Genomic DNA, 20,080 nt, shown 5'->3' with positions numbered 1-20,080 from the left:
TGTAGCCGCTGCATCTGCCGGGGCCGCTGTAGTTCAGCTCCGGGCCACCGTCCACAACACCAGCAGGCGTCCCGATCCAGGAGGTCTGGTTCCCGTCCTCACCATCCCCACTTCCGGCCTGGTTGGCCGGGTCCATTCCGCCGCCGGTCTACACGATGGCGTCGGAGTAGCCGACGACCGATGTGCAGTACGGGGGCCCCTCAAGCTCCGCGGGCCCCTACGCCTGCCGCGACGGGCCGCCTTTCCACGGAGGACCCCCGGTGGCCACCGACCCGGCGCCGTTACCCTCGCTGCTCCGCGCCGCCAAGCCGTACGGGCACGGCGGTCTTACTCAGACACCGCCGCGCTTCGCCAAGATTGACTTCGCCACCTACGACGGTATAGAGGACCCCCTCAATTGGCTCAATCAGTGTGAGCAGTTCTTCCGGGGCAAACGCACTCTCGCGACCGACCGAGCTCTTCGTCGGTGGTCTACCAAATCACGACGATGGAAGATCCCCCTTTAATAGTAGAGATTGGCAGAGAAAAATGATTCAAGAGAACGGAGGGTCGCCTAATGGTACCTGAATCCGTGGAGATATGGAAGCCTGCGCTCCTGCTCCCTGAGAGTAACCTCCTGTTTAACCCATGTCAGGAAGAAGACCGAGGCGGAGCAAGAATGGGAGGTCTCCACAGTAACAGCCTTGGAAGACAACCCGTGAGGCTTCAAAAGACTCTAATTACGTGTCTATCTAGTTTCCCAAATTCAAAAATGAAAATAAATTCAACAATTGTGTTTGGGCATAATCTCTTCCCTGTTCTCGAGGGACATTTTTCTTTTGCTTTTTTTGCCGGTGGTTGTTTTGTGCTGTAATAAATTGTCAGTACCACTGAGGTTTCATAGTCGGCAGGTTATACCCAGTTTTGCTCCATGTGGTTTCGAATTAATGAAATTTGGAGAGCTATGCTCCTTAATTCGAAAGAAAAGATTGACAACTGTTTATCAAATCGTAACAATACATTTTTCTTTCGAAAACAAAAGAAACTATCCACTAAACCATAACAGTATGCATCAAATCGTAACCAGTGACATCGCACATAAGAAAACTCATGGTAGAATTAACATAAATTCAAAAGAACATATCACAAAACGTAAGTTAACATTACTCTCTACGGGACCGAGAACCCCACCCCAACGGCGTCCTCGAGTATGGCATCCCCGGCGCCTAGCACATCCGCCATGGCCGAGTCGTACGAGACAACCAAAATCGAGATGTACCTGCACACCACCCCACGCCCAAACATGTCCTCCGCCACCGATGTGCCATTGGATAGCTTGCATGTCAACCACCCCCGGCGATGCAGGCAAAGGTGTTGTACACCAATGACAACGACGATCTGGCGTTGTTACAATTCACGTTTGCTGTCAGGAACTGGTCCCGACCCACCGCATAACAATCAATCGTGCTGCTTACAGACAATGGCAGCCTGTAGGTTGTTGTTGGTCACAGACTGAACTTATGAAGGCATATCTAGCAGCTAGCAACGACACGACAAATTTTTATTTATAGGGAGGAGAGGAATCAGGACACATACCTTGATCAGCCGATCGGAGCCGCCGCGGGACCAGCAAAACGAATCCATGTCGCCTCTGCTCTGCTTCCCTTCTCTCCATCTCAACTCCTCTCTCTCTCCCTCGTCTCTTCTTCCCAAGAGGCCGAGCTGCCATGGCCATGGAGCGCCGCCGCCGGCGGCCTCCACTACGCACCGCCGCGCTCGATCCTGGTCTGATCCGCCTCGCCTCGTCATGCTGGCTTCAACAGCTTGCCGCTTCGTCATGCTGGCCTCGTCCCATAGGATAAGGGAAGCCATGCGCAGGAGCTTGGCCGTCCCACTTTGCTTGGTGAAGCTGCACGACGCCTAACAATATGGTAAGGAGGGAGTAACAAACTTAGTGAATGACTACCAAGTCACTTAGTAACATTGGTTCATCTTGAACAGATAAACAAATAGCATTTAAGTACTTGCTAGTTGGAAGCTAATACAGTACAACAGTATGTTTTCTGAGCAAGTAAAAGACAAAACTTCATTCAGATAGTAATATACTATAACTCACATAGTCACATGTGATACTTCTTTAACAGCAAGATGATTAAATTAAAATAATTATATTTAAAGTGACAAATCTGGCAACTGAAATACAATTATGTCTATACTATATCATCATAACAAAAAAGCATGAATACAAAACAGAAGTTTATACCTTCAAGGGTGTTAGCAGGAAGCCATGATTTAATGTCAAAAGGGTACAGTGCTACATCATTGCACAGCTGGCGTAGCCTCAGAATTAAAAAAAAACACGGTTGAGTAATTACGCAGTATCGAATCTCTGTCACCAAACTCTATCATTTTGTTTCTCCCTTCCGATTCCATCTGATCATAACACTCCCATTCCTGTGCAGAAAGCTCAATGTAACATGCTACAACAGTTTTAGGTGGAATGGCAACCACACTCTTGCTTCCACACTCTGTTTCTTTGGTTCTGCGCAATGAGATAGCACCAAGTAGGTTCTGCAATACACAGAGAAAAAAATTACCTTGCAGAAGTGAAAGATAGCATCATTTGTTTGAGATCCCATTCAAACACCATTATACCAACATTAATTGTTTTACCCAGATGAGAAGTGCCAAAATTAAATAGCACAATTGACATAATGGAAAATAAGAGATGCATGTAAGCACGCTATGATGGGCTGATAGCAAGTGGTAAGAGAATTTGATGCGCAAGAGCCTATACAAATGTCAGGAACAAAACCTATAGGAGGAACTGTACTGCAAGCAAACAGCATGAGTGATAACTTTCTAATCCTAGGAGCTGGTTTACCGGTTATCACCTTCAATGTTCAAAATCATTTGATGCAACTTGCTATAATTCCTAGTTCTCTACAATTGTGAAAAGACGAAAATGGTGTAATGAGAAGAAAGGGACAACCGTCTTACTTGTAACCGTGACAACCCAGCCTTATTCCCTTTCTCCAGGGGATGCTGGATTAAGCTCTGCCAGTAGCTCTTGACTGAGAAAGGCTCAAACTTCAAAAACACCATAAGCGGGTACAAATCCAATGAGCTGTTCTGAATTGGCATCCCTGTGACTACCCAGCGCCTTCAAAGCACTCATCGCCCGAGTCTGAAGAGCTGCAGAGTTCTTGATAATATGGGCCTCATCCAGAATGACCCAGAACCATTCAATATCGTTCACAGGTGAACCCTCCTGGTCAAATTCCGTACCCAAGACGCTGTAAGTGGTAATCACAATGTCATACTTCAACAACACCTCCTTATCTTTTGTTCGCTGCCCATGGTACATATACACCTTCAAGCTGCCTGCATTCGTATGCTCCTCCAACTGTGTCACCCAAGACGAGAACACCGAGGGCGGGCACACCACAAGTGTCGTCCTCGATCCCGCCTCCGCGTCATCGATCTTCCTCCTTTTGCTCCCTTTGGCCTTCCCCCCTCCGACATTGCGAGCTTTACTTCGTGCAATCAATGACAACAACGTGAGCGTCTTGCCAAGCCCCATATCATCGGCGAAAATCCCGCCTCTCAGCGGTTGCGGCCGCTGCTTGGTATTCTGGCTGGTGAGCACGTTCTCGTAGCCCCCAGCTTTATCTTCTTTCCAGAATGGCGGCAGGTCGCAGGACTCCTCCCTGTGCACCAGCCACCCCAAGGCTGCCTTCTGGTGCTCGAAGAGGTCTGAGACCACGACATCCTCTGGAGGCTCCATGGGCTCAATCCGGCTCCCCCCTTCCTTCCCCACACGTGCGAACAACTTATCGACATCCCGGCCGGATTTCTTGGCCTGTTCCTGCACGAAGGCGGACCCGGACAGGGAGAACCCAATGTGGTCCGGGTCGATGAGGACGAGGCCGCTGCCGTCGATGGCCTCACGGACGATGTCCGCGGCGGCCGGGCGGGTGAAGAGGTGGATCTGGCAGGGAAGCTTGTAGAAACTGGTGCCGGCCTTGGAGGACCGGCCGTCAGGCACGACGACGAGGGTGTTGGCGACGAGGTGGGAATCGAGGAGCGGGGCGAGGACCTTGGCGGTGCGGCCCTCGATGTGGCCGACGTGTCGGCCGCGGCTGTTGTGGACGGCGATGGCGTTGCTGTCGAAGCGGTTGAGGGGCTCGCGGACGAGGGACGGCCTCTCGCCGCCGCTGAGGGTGCCGGTGTAGTACTTGAGGCCTACGATCTTGGCGACGACGAATCCCACGAGGTAGGGCTCGTTGTCGTCGTCACCGTCGCCCCCGCGGGAGGAGGAGGAGGCGGCCATGGCGGCGGCTGGAGTGGTGGGGAGAGGTTTGGGGTTAGGGTGAAGGAGTGGGGAAAATTTACCGGTCGCGGAGGATGGATGGATTAATGGATGTCTGCCGTCTCAGTGGGTGGGGGAGGGGGATCTAGCGCGGGGGAGGGGAACGAGAATGCCCCGACGCCACCTTCCTTGTGGGCACGGCAGGGCTTTGCCGGCCGGCCCTCCGGCGGCGGTCCTGCGGGAAGTGGTGGTGGAGGTGGGAACCCGGGTGGCGGCGTGGGCTGCCCAGATGAGCGAGCGCCGTGGGCGATCGTGATAAGTGGTTTGGAAAGCATACTCGGTGAGGGTTGAGATCGTGCATCACCTGTTTTTTTATTAAACCGCCGCCTGGTTTTTGAAGGGTTGAAAAAAATAGGTGGGAAGACGTGGTGGCAGGATAGCTAGCGAGGGGAATCTGTCGTGGTCAAACCATCACGACGACGGCAGATTCCCTTTAATAGTAGAGATACACGAGCATCTCTTTCTATGGCGAGGCGAGCCATGGCACGGAGGGCAACACAAGACTGGATGACGTTGCGCGCACGCATACAAATTTTTGCATGTTCATCTTTAATTTTTTCGGGCACCGGATGTTGTTATCACGTGGCCCGTGATTCGAATCTTAGCCCACTACGTAAGTACTGCCAGCATAGTGCAAACCAAGGAGGGAGCCGGATCTTTTTCTACTTGCGATTGCGAGAGAACGACTTCCGTTATGTTGGCTCCAAAAATGTAATGCGACTGTTGCCATTTGAGAATCGGTACCAAGTCTGGTAAAGATTGTGCTACAACATGTGTTGTGTCATGAAAAATGAAAAGGTGCTTTTAAGCACAGGCATGCATAAATTCCACATATGCGTACATCGTTGCTTGCATGCCGCCAATATTCTATTCTCCCTAAAAAGAAAAGATATAGCGACGTTGTGTGTGATATCCCAAACCAAAGGTAGTAGCAGTATAAAAATGTTTGTCCCTTTTTTTCTTCTCCTCGTCAATTTTTCTCTAACCGTTGGATTGTTGCCTCTTTCTCATCGCCTTATTTTCTTCCTCGCCCAGCCTAACCCAACGCTCGTTACCCCTCCAACATTGTCCTAGACCGCCTGCGGTTGCCATCCATGTACAACTGTTCTGTCGCTTCGTCTTGTGATTGCTTCGTCTTGCGACTTTGCCTTGCCTGACCCGCCCTTTAGGTCGTGCTACCATCACATCGACCATTCCTCATTTCCCTTTGAAGCCCCTTCCTCCTTCTTAGGCGTCGACGAGCACCCCCGCACACACGCACACCCATGCACGAGCCCGCACACACACATGTGAAACCTTTTGCCTCGTATCGCCTCCATCGAAGGGGCTGCCGTAGCAGGTCATGCCATCTTTATCTCAAGCTCGGGGCCGGCACATGATCGATTGAACCTAATTTGTTTATAGTAAAGTTATACTAAAGGAAGTCATGATTGGCTTCTCGGGTCCGACCGAGCACCGCTACCCACTCGTTGCCTCCTCTTAGCCATTCAAGGATGGTAGTGCGTTGTCAAAGGAACTCCAAATGCAGTTGTTGCTCTTGTGGTGTTCGACGTTTGTTGTGACGCGGCTAGATGATTGGTTTATGACAGACCCTTTTGCTTTGTGTTTATAATCATGTTGGTGGCCAATATGTTGATCAGCTTCGGGGCGGTGTGCTTGCTACACTTATTGTTCACAGTAAGTGGTAGTGTCTTGTATTTCAACTTCTGTATTTTATAAAATTATTATACGTCTAAGCGTATTATTAAAAAAGAGTTATACTAAGGGTATATTTAGGACTGTTCTACTTCACCAAAATCAGTTTCACTTCATCAAATTCATTTTAGAGCAGTTTTATACAGAAGCTACATCACTATCAAGAATATGTGTGACTTCCATCTAGCTCCTTGAAAAATATAAAATTTGGTGGGAAAAATCTATTTGATTGATTGAGGGAGAGAAATGAAGCAGTATCCATTTACCAGTGACAATGATGGGTAATTTCCGTTCAATTCCAGTTTGTAGAGTTTTTCGAAGCACCTTGTAAAGAGCTTCATAAAAACTTTTAAATCATACCATAGGTTCTAGTTTCTTTTAACGGAACGACATACCGTGGAGCTTCCCGTTTGTTTTGTTTTTATCAGAGCGATTCCAAATAGACTCTAAAGCTAAGGGTTATACTAAAGCTGCAACGATTAATTTGGGTTGGAGGAAGTAGGTTTTCTTGAGAACGTGGGGTAAATATTGCACGTTTTGTTCCGGCGCCACTTTTTACCACCGCTTGGCGGCCTACCATTCGTGATTTGAGCCGCACTAAAGCACTAGCAAGTTTTTTCTTCTCTCTCTCTAGAAATAACTAACCCCCAGCTTTAACCTACTCCAAGACGGTCAGGCAGTTTCCGCTCCGTCGTCTTCCCCAGGTCATCTCCTCCACCTCGTCGCCTCCCTCCCTCCCACCACCCCTCCATCGAACTCCTCGCCCCGCCGGCTCCCCAACCCCGCCCGCCCTGCCTCGACCTGATCCCCTCGCCTTGCGGGCGCGGAGGAGACCAGTCACCGGCTGCCTCGCCGCCGGATTCCGCCGCTGATCGAGGCCGCGAGGCCTGCTTGCCTTGCTCTCGGTGCTTGGACTGGATGGCGGGCCGGTCGCGGGGTCCCTGGTAGGCGTAAGGGGGTGTCCGGCGCCATGTTTGCGCCGAGGAAGGTGGAGGACGAGATGGCGCTCGGCAGGCAGAGGACCGTCAGGTGAGCCGCGGCGGCGTAGCCCCCCGATCTGTTGCGTTTGTTCAGGGATCCAGCATTTTGGACTGTGCTTCGGCGCCAGCTTCGGGGTTGGGGGCTCGGCAGCATCAGTATGATTCGTATCGTTAGTCTGCTAGAGCAGGCAGTTGTGGTGTCTTAGAATTTTTGAGTTGTTAAGCTGTGCTAGCATGGAGCTTTTCCCCTTTTTGGTTGATCTGGTCGGTGGAATCTAGCATTTATGGATAAAGTAAAAGGCAGCATCACATAAACTAAATACTGTTGATGGAGAACTAAATCTGTTTTCAAGTACAATAGTTCTCTGGTTAATCAAGAATATTTCTTCTGAGCCGTAAAAAAAATAGTATGCGTGCTGTTAGTAAGGAATACGGATTTGCATCCAAGAGGGATGCTCTATTCCACTTACCGCGTGTTCTGAATGGTTCAAATGCCATTTTTTTGCTGCTGCCATTCACAGGTTCTATGACGAGAGGGCAAAGCCAGCGATACCGATTCAACAGAAACAGGCAGCATTCGCTGCTAGTAAACTTGGCGTCGCGACCTCTGGGAAGAACAAGATTTTCGTGGGAGGGGATGCGCAGAGCACCAAGATTTTCGACCCGTCAAGCGACTTCATCTTGATGTGGAACCGCATTTTCCTTTTTTCGAGCTTCCTTGCTCTATTTATAGACCCCCTGTACTTCTACGTGCCAAAAATCGTCTATGGCGCCACCTATTCCTGTGTTGGGACAGACACACATTTAACCATCATCATTACCTTCTTTCGATCAATTGCTGATCTCTTGTATGTGATTCACATCATAATGAAGTTCAGAACTGCATTTGTTAAAACTAGCTCAACCTTGCGGGTTTTTGGAAGAGGAGACCTTGTCACGGACCCTAAAGAGATTGCATGGAAATATTTGAGATCTGACTTTGCAATTGATGTGGTGGCTGCATTGCCTTTGCCGCAGGTAACTTGCTAGTCTTCCTTTTTATTCTAATAAGTGGAATATTAACAGTACCAATGTAGTAATGATCCCTGGTTTTAGGATGTTTATCACGATTGTAAGTATTTGCAGTATTTAATCTTATTTAACGCAGATATGCTATATTAAGCATGAAATTGCAAGATGAAATTGAACTCAACTAATTTCTTCAATGCAGTTGCAGTCCAAACATTTTCTGAAAATAATAGTAGACATAATTCTGTGTGAGTGCAACACTGGAGAAGTCTACAATGAAGAAATATGATATACGTCCAACCGTTCTCTCTAAATCAGTTGCTGCCTAGAAGCACTGCATCTCAATTTCTCATGCATTTATTCTACTTACGTATCTTTACTTTATGTGCAGATCATAGTCTGGTATGTGATACCAGCTATCAAGTATTCCACTGCTGAGCATAACAATAACATTCTGGTGCTTATAGTTCTTGCTCAGTATCTTCCAAGACTATATCTCATATTCCCTTTAACTTATGAAATTGTCAAAGCTACTGGAGTTGTCGCAAAGACTGCCTGGGAAGGGGCTGTATACAACCTGCTACTTTACTTGATAGCTAGTCATGTACGGTATCTGTATGCTTTTGTGTGCAACCTTCCATTGTTTCATATTTCAAGTTCAGCAAATTTTGAGTCAAATGTATTGCTCAAGGTTTCATCCTTTTTTCCGTATGTAGCAAATTTATTAGAATCCCTGTTCTTCATTCAGGTTCTTGGTGCACTGTGGTACTTGCTATCTGTTGATCGACAAACAGCCTGCTGGAAAACGAGTTGCAGGAATGAAACTGGGTGTAATATTAGGTACCTAGGCTGTGGTACACCAAATCAGACATGGGCTAGTACGACTGGTGTCTTCAGCAAATGCAATGCTAGTGATGACAACATCTCCTTCGACTATGGCATGTTTCTGCCTGCACTGTCAAATCAAGCGCCTGCTCAGGGTTTCTTGAGAAAGTTCTTCTATTCCCTTTGGTGGGGTCTACAGAATCTAAGGTATTTCTGTCGTGAACATCTTGATATCAAAGTAGGGTACTAACTGCTAAGTGAGAAACTTAGGTTGCAATTTCCTTTACAAACAGGTGGCTCTTTGATGACGTTATTTACTTATCTAAGTTGAAAGTTCTGATGAGAACCACAGAGCATTATGTGTTAAAAAAATGTGTTCGGATCTTACTCTTTCAGTTTCGGTTGAATGTACATTGCAAAATTAGCTTAGAAGTTCCTTTAATCTTATCATTATCAGTTGTCAGGATCGATAAGTGGTTCTCTAACATGGTATATATTTCTTCCATTTTCTGGACAGTTGCTACGGCCAGACTCTTTCTGTGAGCACCTACATTGGTGAGACACTGTACTGTATATTCTTGGCAGTACTCGGTCTTGTCTTGTTTGCGCATTTGATTGGAAATGTGCAGGTACATTTTATACATACTTAGTTTCGCTCTCTATATCGTAGTAGTGTGTTATTCATGAGCATGGAATTCATCATTTCAATCATACTGTATTAATGTAAAACTGTTTTTGAAATATATTATTATCTTACATTATTATTATTCCAGACCTACCTGCAATCTATCACTGTGAGAGTTGAGGAGTGGAGATTAAAGCAAAGAGATACGGAGGAGTGGATGAGACATCGTCAACTTCCTGATGAACTGCGGGAAAGAGTCAGACGATTTATCCAGTACAAGTGGCTTGCAACTCGAGGTGTGAATGAAGAGTCTATATTACAGGTTCTACCAGCGGATCTACGACGTGACATTAAACGCCACCTTTGCTTGGATCTTGTTCGCCGGGTAGATACTTGTACACACTTCTGACAACTGCACGTTTGAAACTTCCAGGTCCGCCTTTAGGACTAGACTTCTTGTTATCATTATCATGTGCTAATCTCTCTTTCTACTGCGAGGTTTCAGGTACCCTTTTTCTCCCAGATGGATGACCAACTTCTAGATGCCATATGTGTGCGTCTTGTATCATCACTGTGCACAAAGGGCACATACATTGTCCGTGAGGGTGATCCTGTGACCGAGATGCTTTTTATCATCCGTGGGAAACTGGATAGCTCCACAACAAATGGTGGCCGCACAGGCTTTTTCAATTCAACTACACTGAAAGCTGGTGATTTCTGTGGTGAGGAACTTCTTGGGTGGGCTCTTGTTCCGAAGCCTACCGCTAGTTTGCCATCATCCACTCGCACAGTGAAGGCACAAATAGAAGTGGAGGCCTTTTCACTCCAGGCCGAGGATCTCAAGTTTGTGGCCAGCCAGTTTAGGCGGCTGCACAGCAAGAAGTTGCAGCACACTTTCCGGTACTACTCACACCATTGGAGAACCTGGGGCGCGTGCTTTATCCAAGCTGCTTGGCGGCGGCACAGAAGGAGGAAGATGGCGGAGAACCTGAGTATGAGGGAGTCATTCCCCTCCATAAGATCAGAAGACTCGAATGATGAAGATGACCCTCCACCGAAGAAGAATATCTCTCTAAGAATGATGGCCGGGAAAATCATGGCTGGGAACAGGAAAGGGCTCCAGGCCATAAAAGAGTTGCCTACACTAAAGAAGCCGGATGAGCCAGATTTCTCAGTCGAACCCTACGAGTAAGGTACAACGTTCTATCCAGGACAGTCACTGATCCTGCTAGCTCTATTGCCAATTAGTCTTATTTGCTACACGGAGGAGACCGTAATCCCGTTGGAATTTGGATTCACGGAACCAATTGTTGATGCTAGAATGCTAATTAACACTGTATCCCAAAAACGCGTGGTGAGACGCCTGACGAAGTGAGGCTCAAGAGATTAAATTACATAGATGTTTTAGTCACCGTTATGTTGTACTTGAACTACCAAAACGTCTTATATTTAGGAACGGGGGGAGTACATGGAGATGTACTCCGTATCTGTGTTTATAACATTCTTGGTGCCTCAGAACAGGGTGTCTCTACAGTGACTGCTAGTGCTTCAAAGAAATTCTGGCATTGAAGCCATAGCATGTACCTTGTTTGAGTCTGTAAAGTACGTGGGTTGCTACTTTGTTAAAAGTATAGATATAAACTGTAAAGGCCTTCAATATGAACATCACTGAAATACTGCATGTGCCTAATGTGCAAACACAGACGCAGGCTATGTTTGCTGCACTGACTATCGCTAGAATTTGGATGTATCTGAACAGGGTGCCAGAGCTTTGAAGCCATGGTCTGTACCTTTTTGGAGCTGTTGCCATTTCGTTAACTACTAGTAGTAAATGTATAGGCCACTTCAGCATGAACATCGTGTAAATGTTGCATATTCGTAATCATACTCTACTTTAGTTTTTTCTGCTATTTTTTAATCCATAAAATGAGTTCTTTTTTGTTATTCTATGTTATTTTTGTTTCTTCGAAGCTAAAACTCTTTATACATATAAGCCAAGAGAGGCAAACAAAATTAATTTAGATAATTGGCAGGGGCCGCGCGAACGCGTACCCCCTCTACCATAAATTATGACGTCCACTCTCCCGCTTGGGGAGATGGTAAGCCAGCGCATCCACCAAGTGCAATGTGGACCACTAGCTTAGGCCACGACTCTTCTTGATCAGCCGTCGACCCCGTCCAGGTAAGTATGTTGCTAGGATGCACTGGGGGCTCATTATATAACCTTCTCTCTCTCCCTGCATCCTTTCTTTGGCGAGGTGGTACTAAACGCAGTGGTGCAAGTTCGTGGGCCTGATTATGGTGGGCTTTCGGTGCCACGGCCCGGTTCATTGGAAAAACGGTCTTTCGGCCCTGTGCTTGTTCTTGCATTGATGGTTGGAAGATGCATCCACGGTGGTCAGGCCTCGTGGGCTAAGTTGTGGGATGCTGCAAATAATAAATGAAATCCCCTAAAAAAATGAAAAAAAGAGAACAATACGAAATAACCAACTAGTTTTGCCTTACCCTAAAAAAACAAGTTTTTCCTAAAAAATATAACCAACTAGTTTAACAATACCAAATAAGTTTCGCATAATATAACCAACTAGAAATGGTATTCTTGGTCTATGCTCTCCCTTGGAATCAATTGCCATATGTTTTTGTTCTCGTCATGCACATTAGCCTTTGACGAATCCTTGGATGTAAAATTTATATTTTGTGTGTTAAAAAAATGTAACTGATATAATCACCTATTGATTATTTTAATTTTATACAACAAATGTTTTATCAATAAACAGAGAATTAATTGATATGATACATTAATTTGTCACAAAATTATATATTAAATATATTTTTGCCGCAATTCTATGCAAAACTCATATTATGTGAATAAAGTAATCCAGCTCTTAACTCAAAGTAATAAATAAAAGAAAGATGTAGATTAGTTTATGTCCGAACTTTGCATAGAATCGGCAAGTAGCTACAGCTATTTTTAATAGTATTGAAATATATTAGCAGTTGGGTTCACATACAGAATTTACCTATAGCTTTGGCATGGAAAGAAAACAAGTTGGATCGTGTATCATATATTGTCCATCTTTCATTGAGAGATGAAAGTATCTAGTAGGGACAACCCACATGCTTAATGCAATATAAACAATGTTTAATGACATGGTGTGAGAGTAACGTTCAGTTGAAGTTAACTCAATGAAAAGTAACCAACAGATTTAACAATAATAAATAAGTGTTCACATGGTATAATTTGGCATGCTATTCTCAAATAACATAACATGCTCGTTTTTGCAGAGAAGGTTGATTTCAAAATGTGTTTGTTGCAAATCATTACAAAAAAGGAAGAAAAGTTCATAGGAGTTGATGGCTGAGGAATTAGTTATGAACAATGGACATTCTTTTCACGAAATGGAAATTAACACACATTTGCACCCAGTCTTCAGCGTGCTACAATAACAATTTACATACCCTTTAATGAAAAATGAAGTATCCGAAAATTTAGAGATAATTTATTACAACAGAAACTAGAGCACAAAATATCAATATTTATATTTAGATAATTGGTAGGGGCCGCGCAAACGCGTACCCCCTATATCACAAATTACGACGTCCACTCTCCCGCTTGGGGAGATGGTAAGCCAGCGCATCGACCTAGTGCAATGTAGACCACTAGCCTAGGCCACTACTCTTCTTGATCAGTCGTCGACCCCGTCCAGGTAAGTATGTTACAAGGTTGCACCGGGGGCTCATTATACAGCCGGCTCCTCCTCCCCTGTCTCCTCTCGTTTGTGAGGTGGTATTAAACAATAGCGCCGTGGAGCAGCCGGTGCTCAGGCCCAGTTCTTTGGAGAAACACGGCCTTTGGCAGAAGAGTGAGAGAGTGTGCTCGATTTCAAATGGGTTATCCTGGGCTGTGCACATGCCTCGTGGGCTAAGGTGTGACAAGGTTCTTTGATTGTAATCTATTATTTTTATTCCCCTGGAATTTTTTTTTGTTGTTGTTAGTTTTGTACTACTAATATATAATAGAACACAAAAGAGAGGTAGTTCTACTAAGGTGTGACAACGCACTTTGTTATGCCATTTTTCCTTTCCAACATATTGGTCATTTTGTACCGCAAAAAAAAGCGTAACTGGGATAAACTGGAGAGTTCTCGATTAGATGCAAATACTTCTTCAACTTCATGTCCGACCGCCAAAAGAAAGCGTAGGCTATGAGTGACCAAATATATGTACAGAGAGTATTTAAGGAAAATTATGGTATAGAACTACAGAACTTTAGAAAATTATGGTTCCCACGGTCATAAGTAGCAATATTAAGTGAAGCAACGGCACTGTAACTTGTGGCATAGGTACTTACTCTGTAGAAATCCATCAATGGTACGCCCTGAACTTTTGCTCCTGAACCAATGCTGGGCAGAGGATGAACAGGAGCACATGGAAGAGGAAGAAGGGGGGCCAGGGTCGCGAAAAATAAGGAAAGTTCATAAGACCTGAGGGCTGAGGAATTAATATGAACAATGGACATCCTTTTCATGAAATGGAAATTTACATACATTTGCACAGTGTGTTAAACTAACAAATTACATACCCTTTGGTGGGCAAAATGAAGCATCAGCAAGAAGATCGTGCTATGGTACACAGATATGAAATACATCGGCGGATGGCAGGGGCCCCATGCATTCAGATGACCCAAAACCAAGCGACAAACGAACCGATGACCAGCCCAACCACAAGGAACAGCACTATGACGATCCCGGCGGTCTCGGAGTGGTGTATGGGCACGGCCTTGGGCGCAAGGATCATGAGCACGGAGGTCAGGTACCCGTTGGTGAGCCCGAGAAGGCATGTCAGCATGGTGACAGGGACCTCGGTGCGGAAGAAGCTGGGTCCGTGCAGGCAGCCATAGAAGAGGGGGTAGAACAGGAGCCTCGCAAACGAACCAGCAACCGCAACATTAGAGTTCTGCAGGAGGTAGAGGGCTGGCAGGCACTTGCCGATGAGATCAAACACGTTGTAGGCGCTGATGAGCATGATGGGGTACCAGTCCTTGAGCGTCTCCGAGTGCACGTCCTCGGTGATGTATCCCGGGAATATGGAGAGGGTGACCGCGTAGATGAGAACGACTCCTATACCGTACCACTTCACTCTCCCGACGATGCTCCACAGGGTTGACCTCCAGGCAGGCCCTGTCATGCCGCCGCCCACCTCCGCCTTCTGAGACCTCTGCTTGATGTTCTTGTAGTACACCACGACGGGAAGCCTGCGCGCCACGTTGTAGCACACTATGCAGATAATCATGACCACCATGCCAACCATGAAGTACAGGATTGCGCTTTGCCTTAGCCCAGGGGCGTCCTGAGGGAAGCTCGCTTTTGTGATCACTCGAAGTGCCGAGACAAGTACACCTGTGGAACACAAATCATCATGAAGACAATGCACTAGCATTAGCATCGACCGATCACTCACATAAATCCTATATGCATCCTAACTTTGATAAAGAATGTACTATCAAGTAAGTAGATTCGTCTGGTCCTTGCAAGTTCTAAAGTCGGTGAAGAACAACCTGTATATGCTCCACTGAAAATTGAAAACGCTTCTTTGGTTCTAATCTAAGAGATTTTACAGTTTCTACTCTCAAACTCTTGTCAGCTGGATATGTCAATCTGGTGCCTGATTTCTGAACGAACGCCCAGACCAGTTCCTACTTCCTAGGGGCAATTCAGAGAAGTGCTACAGAACACGACTGGGCAGAAACTAAAGTGCCAAAAGAAAGAAACAGACAGGAGGCACCTGAAGCGGCAGTTCCGGCGACGACGGCCTGCATGTAGCGCTCGGGGAGCTCCCCGGCGAAGCCGATGACGCCGCCCTGCACGAGCGCGTCGGCGACGCCGCACATGACGGTGGCGGCGACGGTGACGTCGAAGGCGCCGTAGAGGCGGGGCGTGCCCTTGACGTAGACGGCGTCCATGACGGGCACGACGAGGAGCGCGAGCGTGAAGAGGGTGAGGCCGGTGTTGATGCGGGCGGGGGCGCTGGACTTGGGGAAGACGAGCACGATGAGGAGCAGCGGGAGGAGGCAGGAGAGCATGTAGGAGACGGAGAAGACGCGGTCGACGGGCGCGCCCGGGTAGAGGTAGGAGAAGTAGTCGACGGCGGTGATGTAGGCGTTCCAGGGGAGCAGGAACCCGGCGCCGAGCGTGAAGAAGATGAGGTAGCCGGCCCCGAGCCGGTCGGGCGGCGGGGGAGGCGGGCGCTCCGCCTCCGCCGACCCCGCCGGCGGCGGCAGCAGCAGCGCCGTCGTGGCCTCCTCGTCGCCGCCGGCCATGGCTTCGGTCCGGGTGGGATTTGGGATCTCGGATGGGTGGACTTGGGGGGATCTGGACGGGCGACTTGTTTTCCTGGGCTGCTGTCTCTCTCTCTCGAGAGAGAGTTTCGGCTTTGTGGGCTTTCGTGTGGAGCGAGAGTTGAGGAGGTTCGCGCCCCTACGCTACGCTATGCGACTTTTAACAACGATGCACATGCCGCATTCTTTATTTGTGTCACTGACGGCCCTGGGCCGACTGTGATTCTTTGCTTGATTTTTTTGTCTTTGCTTTATCTGCCCATGTGGTGTCACGCTATCAGCTATGGAAACTAAAATACGCGCCTTCCTTTTAAATAGCGACTAGACGAGTCTCCGTGCGGAACAGTCTATCCCTCTTTGTAAAATAATCGATTTCATAACGTTGCATTTTATGTGTGTGGGGAATTTCATAACCTTGCTTTAACATTGGCTATACAAGAATCAATACAAAAATCTCTACTTTTTTAATTATAAATAAAGTTCCTTTTCCTGCCTAAGACCTTCGTCAACCCACTCCCATGCTCGAACACGCATCCGTCATTTTTTTTACCTTCTCACTCACGTTGGTTTTCATAAAATAGCAAACGCAAAGCCGTAATTGATTCCCGAGCCCTCCTTTCCCGAATGCATTAAAAGAATTGGTAAACGATTGTATACGGTCGACTGGTCGAGCGTTTGGTAGCCCGCCTTGCTCGCTCGCAGATCCCACCCCAATCTCTTTGTGTTTGCCATTTTTGTTGCCATGCTCGGCCCAACCTCTCTCCCGCCGTGTTGCAACTCTCCCATCCCTCCTTCCTACTACGACCATCTACAAGGACGCACGGCGAGCGTCCTGCAATGAGCATCCCTTTACAACCTCCTTCAGAGAACGGTCATGCTCCGACATCATCAGATGTTGGTGGTGTGGACTGTGAGGTCCGTGTTGAGACGGGCACACGATGAGTCCCTTTGGTGATCCGGTAAGGGATGGAAGAAATGTTCTCAACTTCTTTCTCCAAGGAGTGACCTTGATTTATCAAACCCACGAGAGAACGTGCACTTGTCACAAGGGTTTCTACCAAGCTTTCGTGAGAGTATTAAATTCCAGTTTTTAGACTGGGTCGTCATCAATTTGCAACATAAAACATTTATAATAAAAATAGGCATGGGTACAAGGACTTGATTCTTACAACCATATATTTTTGATTGAGATCATTCTGATCTTAACATGTACTCTAGAATACGACCGTTCAGATGTGCTTACAATGTATAGATGCAGGGGATGTGTGCAAGTTGCATTTTGACCGGAACACGCCCCACATCAAGAGTTAGTTATCCAACCATAGGCCCTTTCCATCGCTGATAACCCAAGTATAGGGGATCGCAACAGTTTTCGAGGGTAGAGTATTCAACCCAAATTTATTGATTCAACTCAAGGGGAAGCGAAAGAATATTCTCAAGTATTAGCAGCTGAGTTGTTAATTCAACCACACCTGAAAGATTTAGTGTCTACAGCAAAGTATTAGTAGCAAGGTAGTATGATAGCAGCAGTAGCAATAGTAACCAGTAGCAGCAAAGTGAAAACAGTAGCAGCAAAGTATCAGTAGCAAGGTAGTATGATAGCAGCAGTAGCAACAGTAACCAGTAGCAGCAAAGTGACAGCAGTAGCAACAGAGTAACAGTAGCAGCAGTGACAGTAGTAGCGGCAAAGTAACGTAGCAAGGACCAGTAGTAAAAGACTCGTAGGCATTGGATCGGTGATGGATGATTATGCCAGATGTGATTCATCATGCAACAGTTATAACACGGAGAGATAAGTAACTAGCTCCCGTTCGTCAATCTAATGTAGGCATGTATTCCGTATGTAGTCATGCATGCTTAGGGAAAAGAACTTGCATCACATCTATTGTCCATCCCTCCCGCGGCAACGGGGTCCTAATGAAAACTACGGGATATTAAGGTTCTCCTTTTAAAAAAGAACCGAACCAACACATTAACACTTGGTGAATACATGAACTCCTCATACTATGGTCATCTCCGGGAGTGGTTCCGGCTATTGTTACTCCGGGGTTGCCGGGTCATAACACATAGTAGGTGACTACAACTTGCAAGATAGGATCTAAAACACACATATATTGGCGACAACATAATAGGTTCAGATCTGAAATCATGGCACTCGGGCCCTAGTGACAAGCATTAAGCATGGCAAAGTAGTAGCAACATCAATCTCAGAACATAGTGGATACTAGGGATCAATCCCCGTCAAAACTAACTCGATTACATGATAGATCTCATCCAACCCATCACCGTCCAGCAAGCCTACGATGAGATTACTCACGAACGGTGAAGAGCATCATGGAATTGGCGATGGAGGAAGGTTGATGATGACGATGGCGAAGATTTCCCCTCTCCGGAGCCCAGAACGGACTCCAGATCTGCCCTCCGGATGAAGAACAGGGGGTGGCGGCGCCTCCGTATCGTAAAACGCGATGAATCCTTTTCTCTGATTTTTTTTCCGGGTGAGACGGAATAAATAGAGCTGAGATTGGAGGCGGTGGAGCCTCGTGGGCCCCACAAGCCTGGTAGGCGGGGCCAGGGGGTGGCCGCGCCTCCTGGGCTTGTGGCCCACTGGCTCACCTCCTCCGGTGGATCTTTGCGCAGGTATTTTTCATATATTCCATAAAATTCCTCGTAAATTTTCAGGTCATTCCAAGAACTTTTATTTCTGCACAAAAACAACACCATGGCAATTCTCGTGAAAACAGCGTTAGTCCGGGTTAGTTCCATTCAAATCATGCAAATTAAAGTCCAAAACAAGGGCAAAAGTGTTCGGAAAAGTAGATACGACGGAGGCGTATCAACTCCCCCAAGCTTAAAGCCTTGCTTGTCCTCAAGCAATGCAGTTGACAAACTGAAAGAGACAAAAGAAAAACTTTGATGAACTCTGTTTGATCTTGTTGTTGCAACTAAGTCTAACTCATAACCAGAATTTCAGAAAGATCACAAGCAAACCACATAAGCAAATGACATCTAGATCTCACGATAAACTCATATCAATGGCATAATCAACTAGCGAGCAAATAATAATAAGTCTCAAACGCCAACACTTAAATCAAAACAATATTAAGCAGTACGAATAGATGGTATCTCGCTAGCTCTTTCTGAGACCGCAAAACATAAATGCAGAGCACCTTCAAAGACCAAGGGTTGACTAAACATTGTAATTCATGGCAAAGAAGATCCAGTCACAGTCATACTCAACACAGTTAAAAGCAAAGCATAAAAATGACAGAGGTGCTCTCTAATTGGTGCTTTTGTAAGAGGAGGATGACTCAACAGGAGCATAAATAGACAGACCCTTCGCAGAGGGAAGCATTGATTTGCAGAGGTGCCAGAGCTCAAGCTTTGAAAACCGAGATAATAATTTTGGGTGGCATGCTTTCATTGTCAACGCAATGACTAAGAGTTCTCAACATCTTCCACGCTACACATGCTATAGGCGGCTCCCAAACAGAAAAGTAAAGTTTTGACTCCCCCACCACCAATCAATCACACTCCACGGCTAGCCGAATCCTCGGGTACCGTCCATACCAACATCAATCCTGGGGGAGTTTTGTTTGCAATTATCTTTTCGATTTGAGCATGGAAATGGGAATTCCAATTACCGCCCCCTTTCTCGTGAATGATAGTGAATAAACACATATCGAGGATAACACGCCTAGCATGGAAGATACGAATAGCCCCCTGTCACTACATGAGCGGTTCCGGCATGCAAAACAGATTATTTCTTGAAGGTTTAGAGAGTGGCACATGCAAATTTACTTGGAACGACAGGTAGATACCGCACATAGGTAGGTATGGTGGACTCATATGGAACAACTTTGAGTTTATGGAAGTGGATGCACAAGCAGTATTCCCGCTTAGTACAAGTGAAGGCTAGCAAAAGACTGGGAAGCGACCAACTAGAGAGCGACAACAGTCATCAAAATGCATTGAGATTAACTAACATTGAGTGCAAGCATGAGTAGGACATAAATCACCATGAACATGAATATCATAGAGGCTAGGTTGATTTTGTTTCAACTACATGCGTGAACATGCGCCAAGTCAAGCCACTTGAATCATTCAAAGGAGGATACCATCCTATCATACTACATCATAGTCATCTCAAAATTCATGTGGGCATCCAAGACAAACCATTATAAGCTCCTAGCTAATTAAGCATGTCATCACCAACTATGATCTCTAAGTTGTCATTGCAAACATGTTTCTCTCACAAC

General features: G+C 46.4%; 2 protein-coding genes, 2 non-coding genes and 1 pseudogene across 4 annotated transcripts; 1 reads left to right on the top strand and 4 right to left on the bottom strand.

Moving 5' to 3' along the window:
- Positions 1-1,149: 1,149 nt before the first annotated feature.
- LOC123405782 lies at positions 1,150-4,389 on the bottom strand (annotated as a pseudogene).
- Positions 4,390-6,716: 2,327 nt separating this feature from the next.
- On the top strand, positions 6,717-11,147 carry LOC123404226 (cyclic nucleotide-gated ion channel 17-like). The gene is made up of 7 exons (XM_045098139.1): positions 6,717-7,075; positions 7,548-8,043; positions 8,426-8,638; positions 8,783-9,066; positions 9,377-9,488; positions 9,633-9,869; positions 9,990-11,147. Exons 1-7 carry the CDS (start codon positions 7,017-7,019, stop codon positions 10,674-10,676), a joined length of 2,088 nt encoding a protein of 695 aa, XP_044954074.1. The 5' UTR covers positions 6,717-7,016; the 3' UTR covers positions 10,677-11,147.
- A 366-nt stretch (positions 11,148-11,513) lies between these two features.
- Positions 11,514-11,674, bottom strand: LOC123406429. The gene has a single exon (XR_006612134.1). It is a non-coding gene; the product is annotated as a U1 spliceosomal RNA (small nuclear RNA).
- Positions 11,675-13,038: 1,364 nt separating this feature from the next.
- LOC123406437 lies at positions 13,039-13,199 on the bottom strand. Its single transcript, XR_006612142.1, has one exon. It is a non-coding gene; the product is annotated as a U1 spliceosomal RNA (small nuclear RNA).
- Positions 13,200-13,983: 784 nt separating this feature from the next.
- LOC123404225 (equilibrative nucleotide transporter 1) lies at positions 13,984-15,885 on the bottom strand. Its single transcript, XM_045098138.1, has 2 exons — positions 15,269-15,885; positions 13,984-14,883 (listed from the first exon to the last, which is right to left on the bottom strand). Exons 1-2 carry the CDS (start codon positions 15,801-15,803, stop codon positions 14,159-14,161), a joined length of 1,260 nt encoding a protein of 419 aa, XP_044954073.1. The 5' UTR covers positions 15,804-15,885; the 3' UTR covers positions 13,984-14,158.
- Positions 15,886-20,080: the final 4,195 nt, after the last annotated feature.

The sequence above is a fragment of the Hordeum vulgare genome, chromosome 6H, assembly GCF_904849725.1.
Source record: "Hordeum vulgare subsp. vulgare chromosome 6H, MorexV3_pseudomolecules_assembly, whole genome shotgun sequence".
NCBI classification, from domain to species: Eukaryota; Viridiplantae; Streptophyta; class Magnoliopsida; order Poales; family Poaceae; genus Hordeum; species Hordeum vulgare.
Note: the sequence above shows the minus strand (reverse complement) of the source record. Positions and strands in the feature narration are given on the sequence as shown.

Excerpts from the sequence above, each read along its gene's own strand:
- LOC123404226 (XM_045098139.1), top strand. The coding sequence starts at position 7,017 with ATGTTTGCGCCGAGGAAGGTGGAGGACGAGATGGCGCTCGGCAGGCAG. Across the intron at positions 9,067-9,376 it reads TGGGGTCTACAGAATCTAAG|TTGCTACGGCCAGACTCTTT; the intron begins GTATTTCTGTCG and ends TTTTCTGGACAG. Across the intron at positions 9,870-9,989 it reads GCTTGGATCTTGTTCGCCGG|GTACCCTTTTTCTCCCAGAT; the intron begins GTAGATACTTGT and ends GCGAGGTTTCAG.
- LOC123404225 (XM_045098138.1), bottom strand. The coding sequence starts at position 15,803 with ATGGCCGGCGGCGACGAGGAGGCCACGACGGCGCTGCTGCTGCCGCCG. Across the intron at positions 14,884-15,268 it reads CGCCGGAACTGCCGCTTCAG|GTGTACTTGTCTCGGCACTT; the intron begins GTGCCTCCTGTC and ends TGTGTTCCACAG.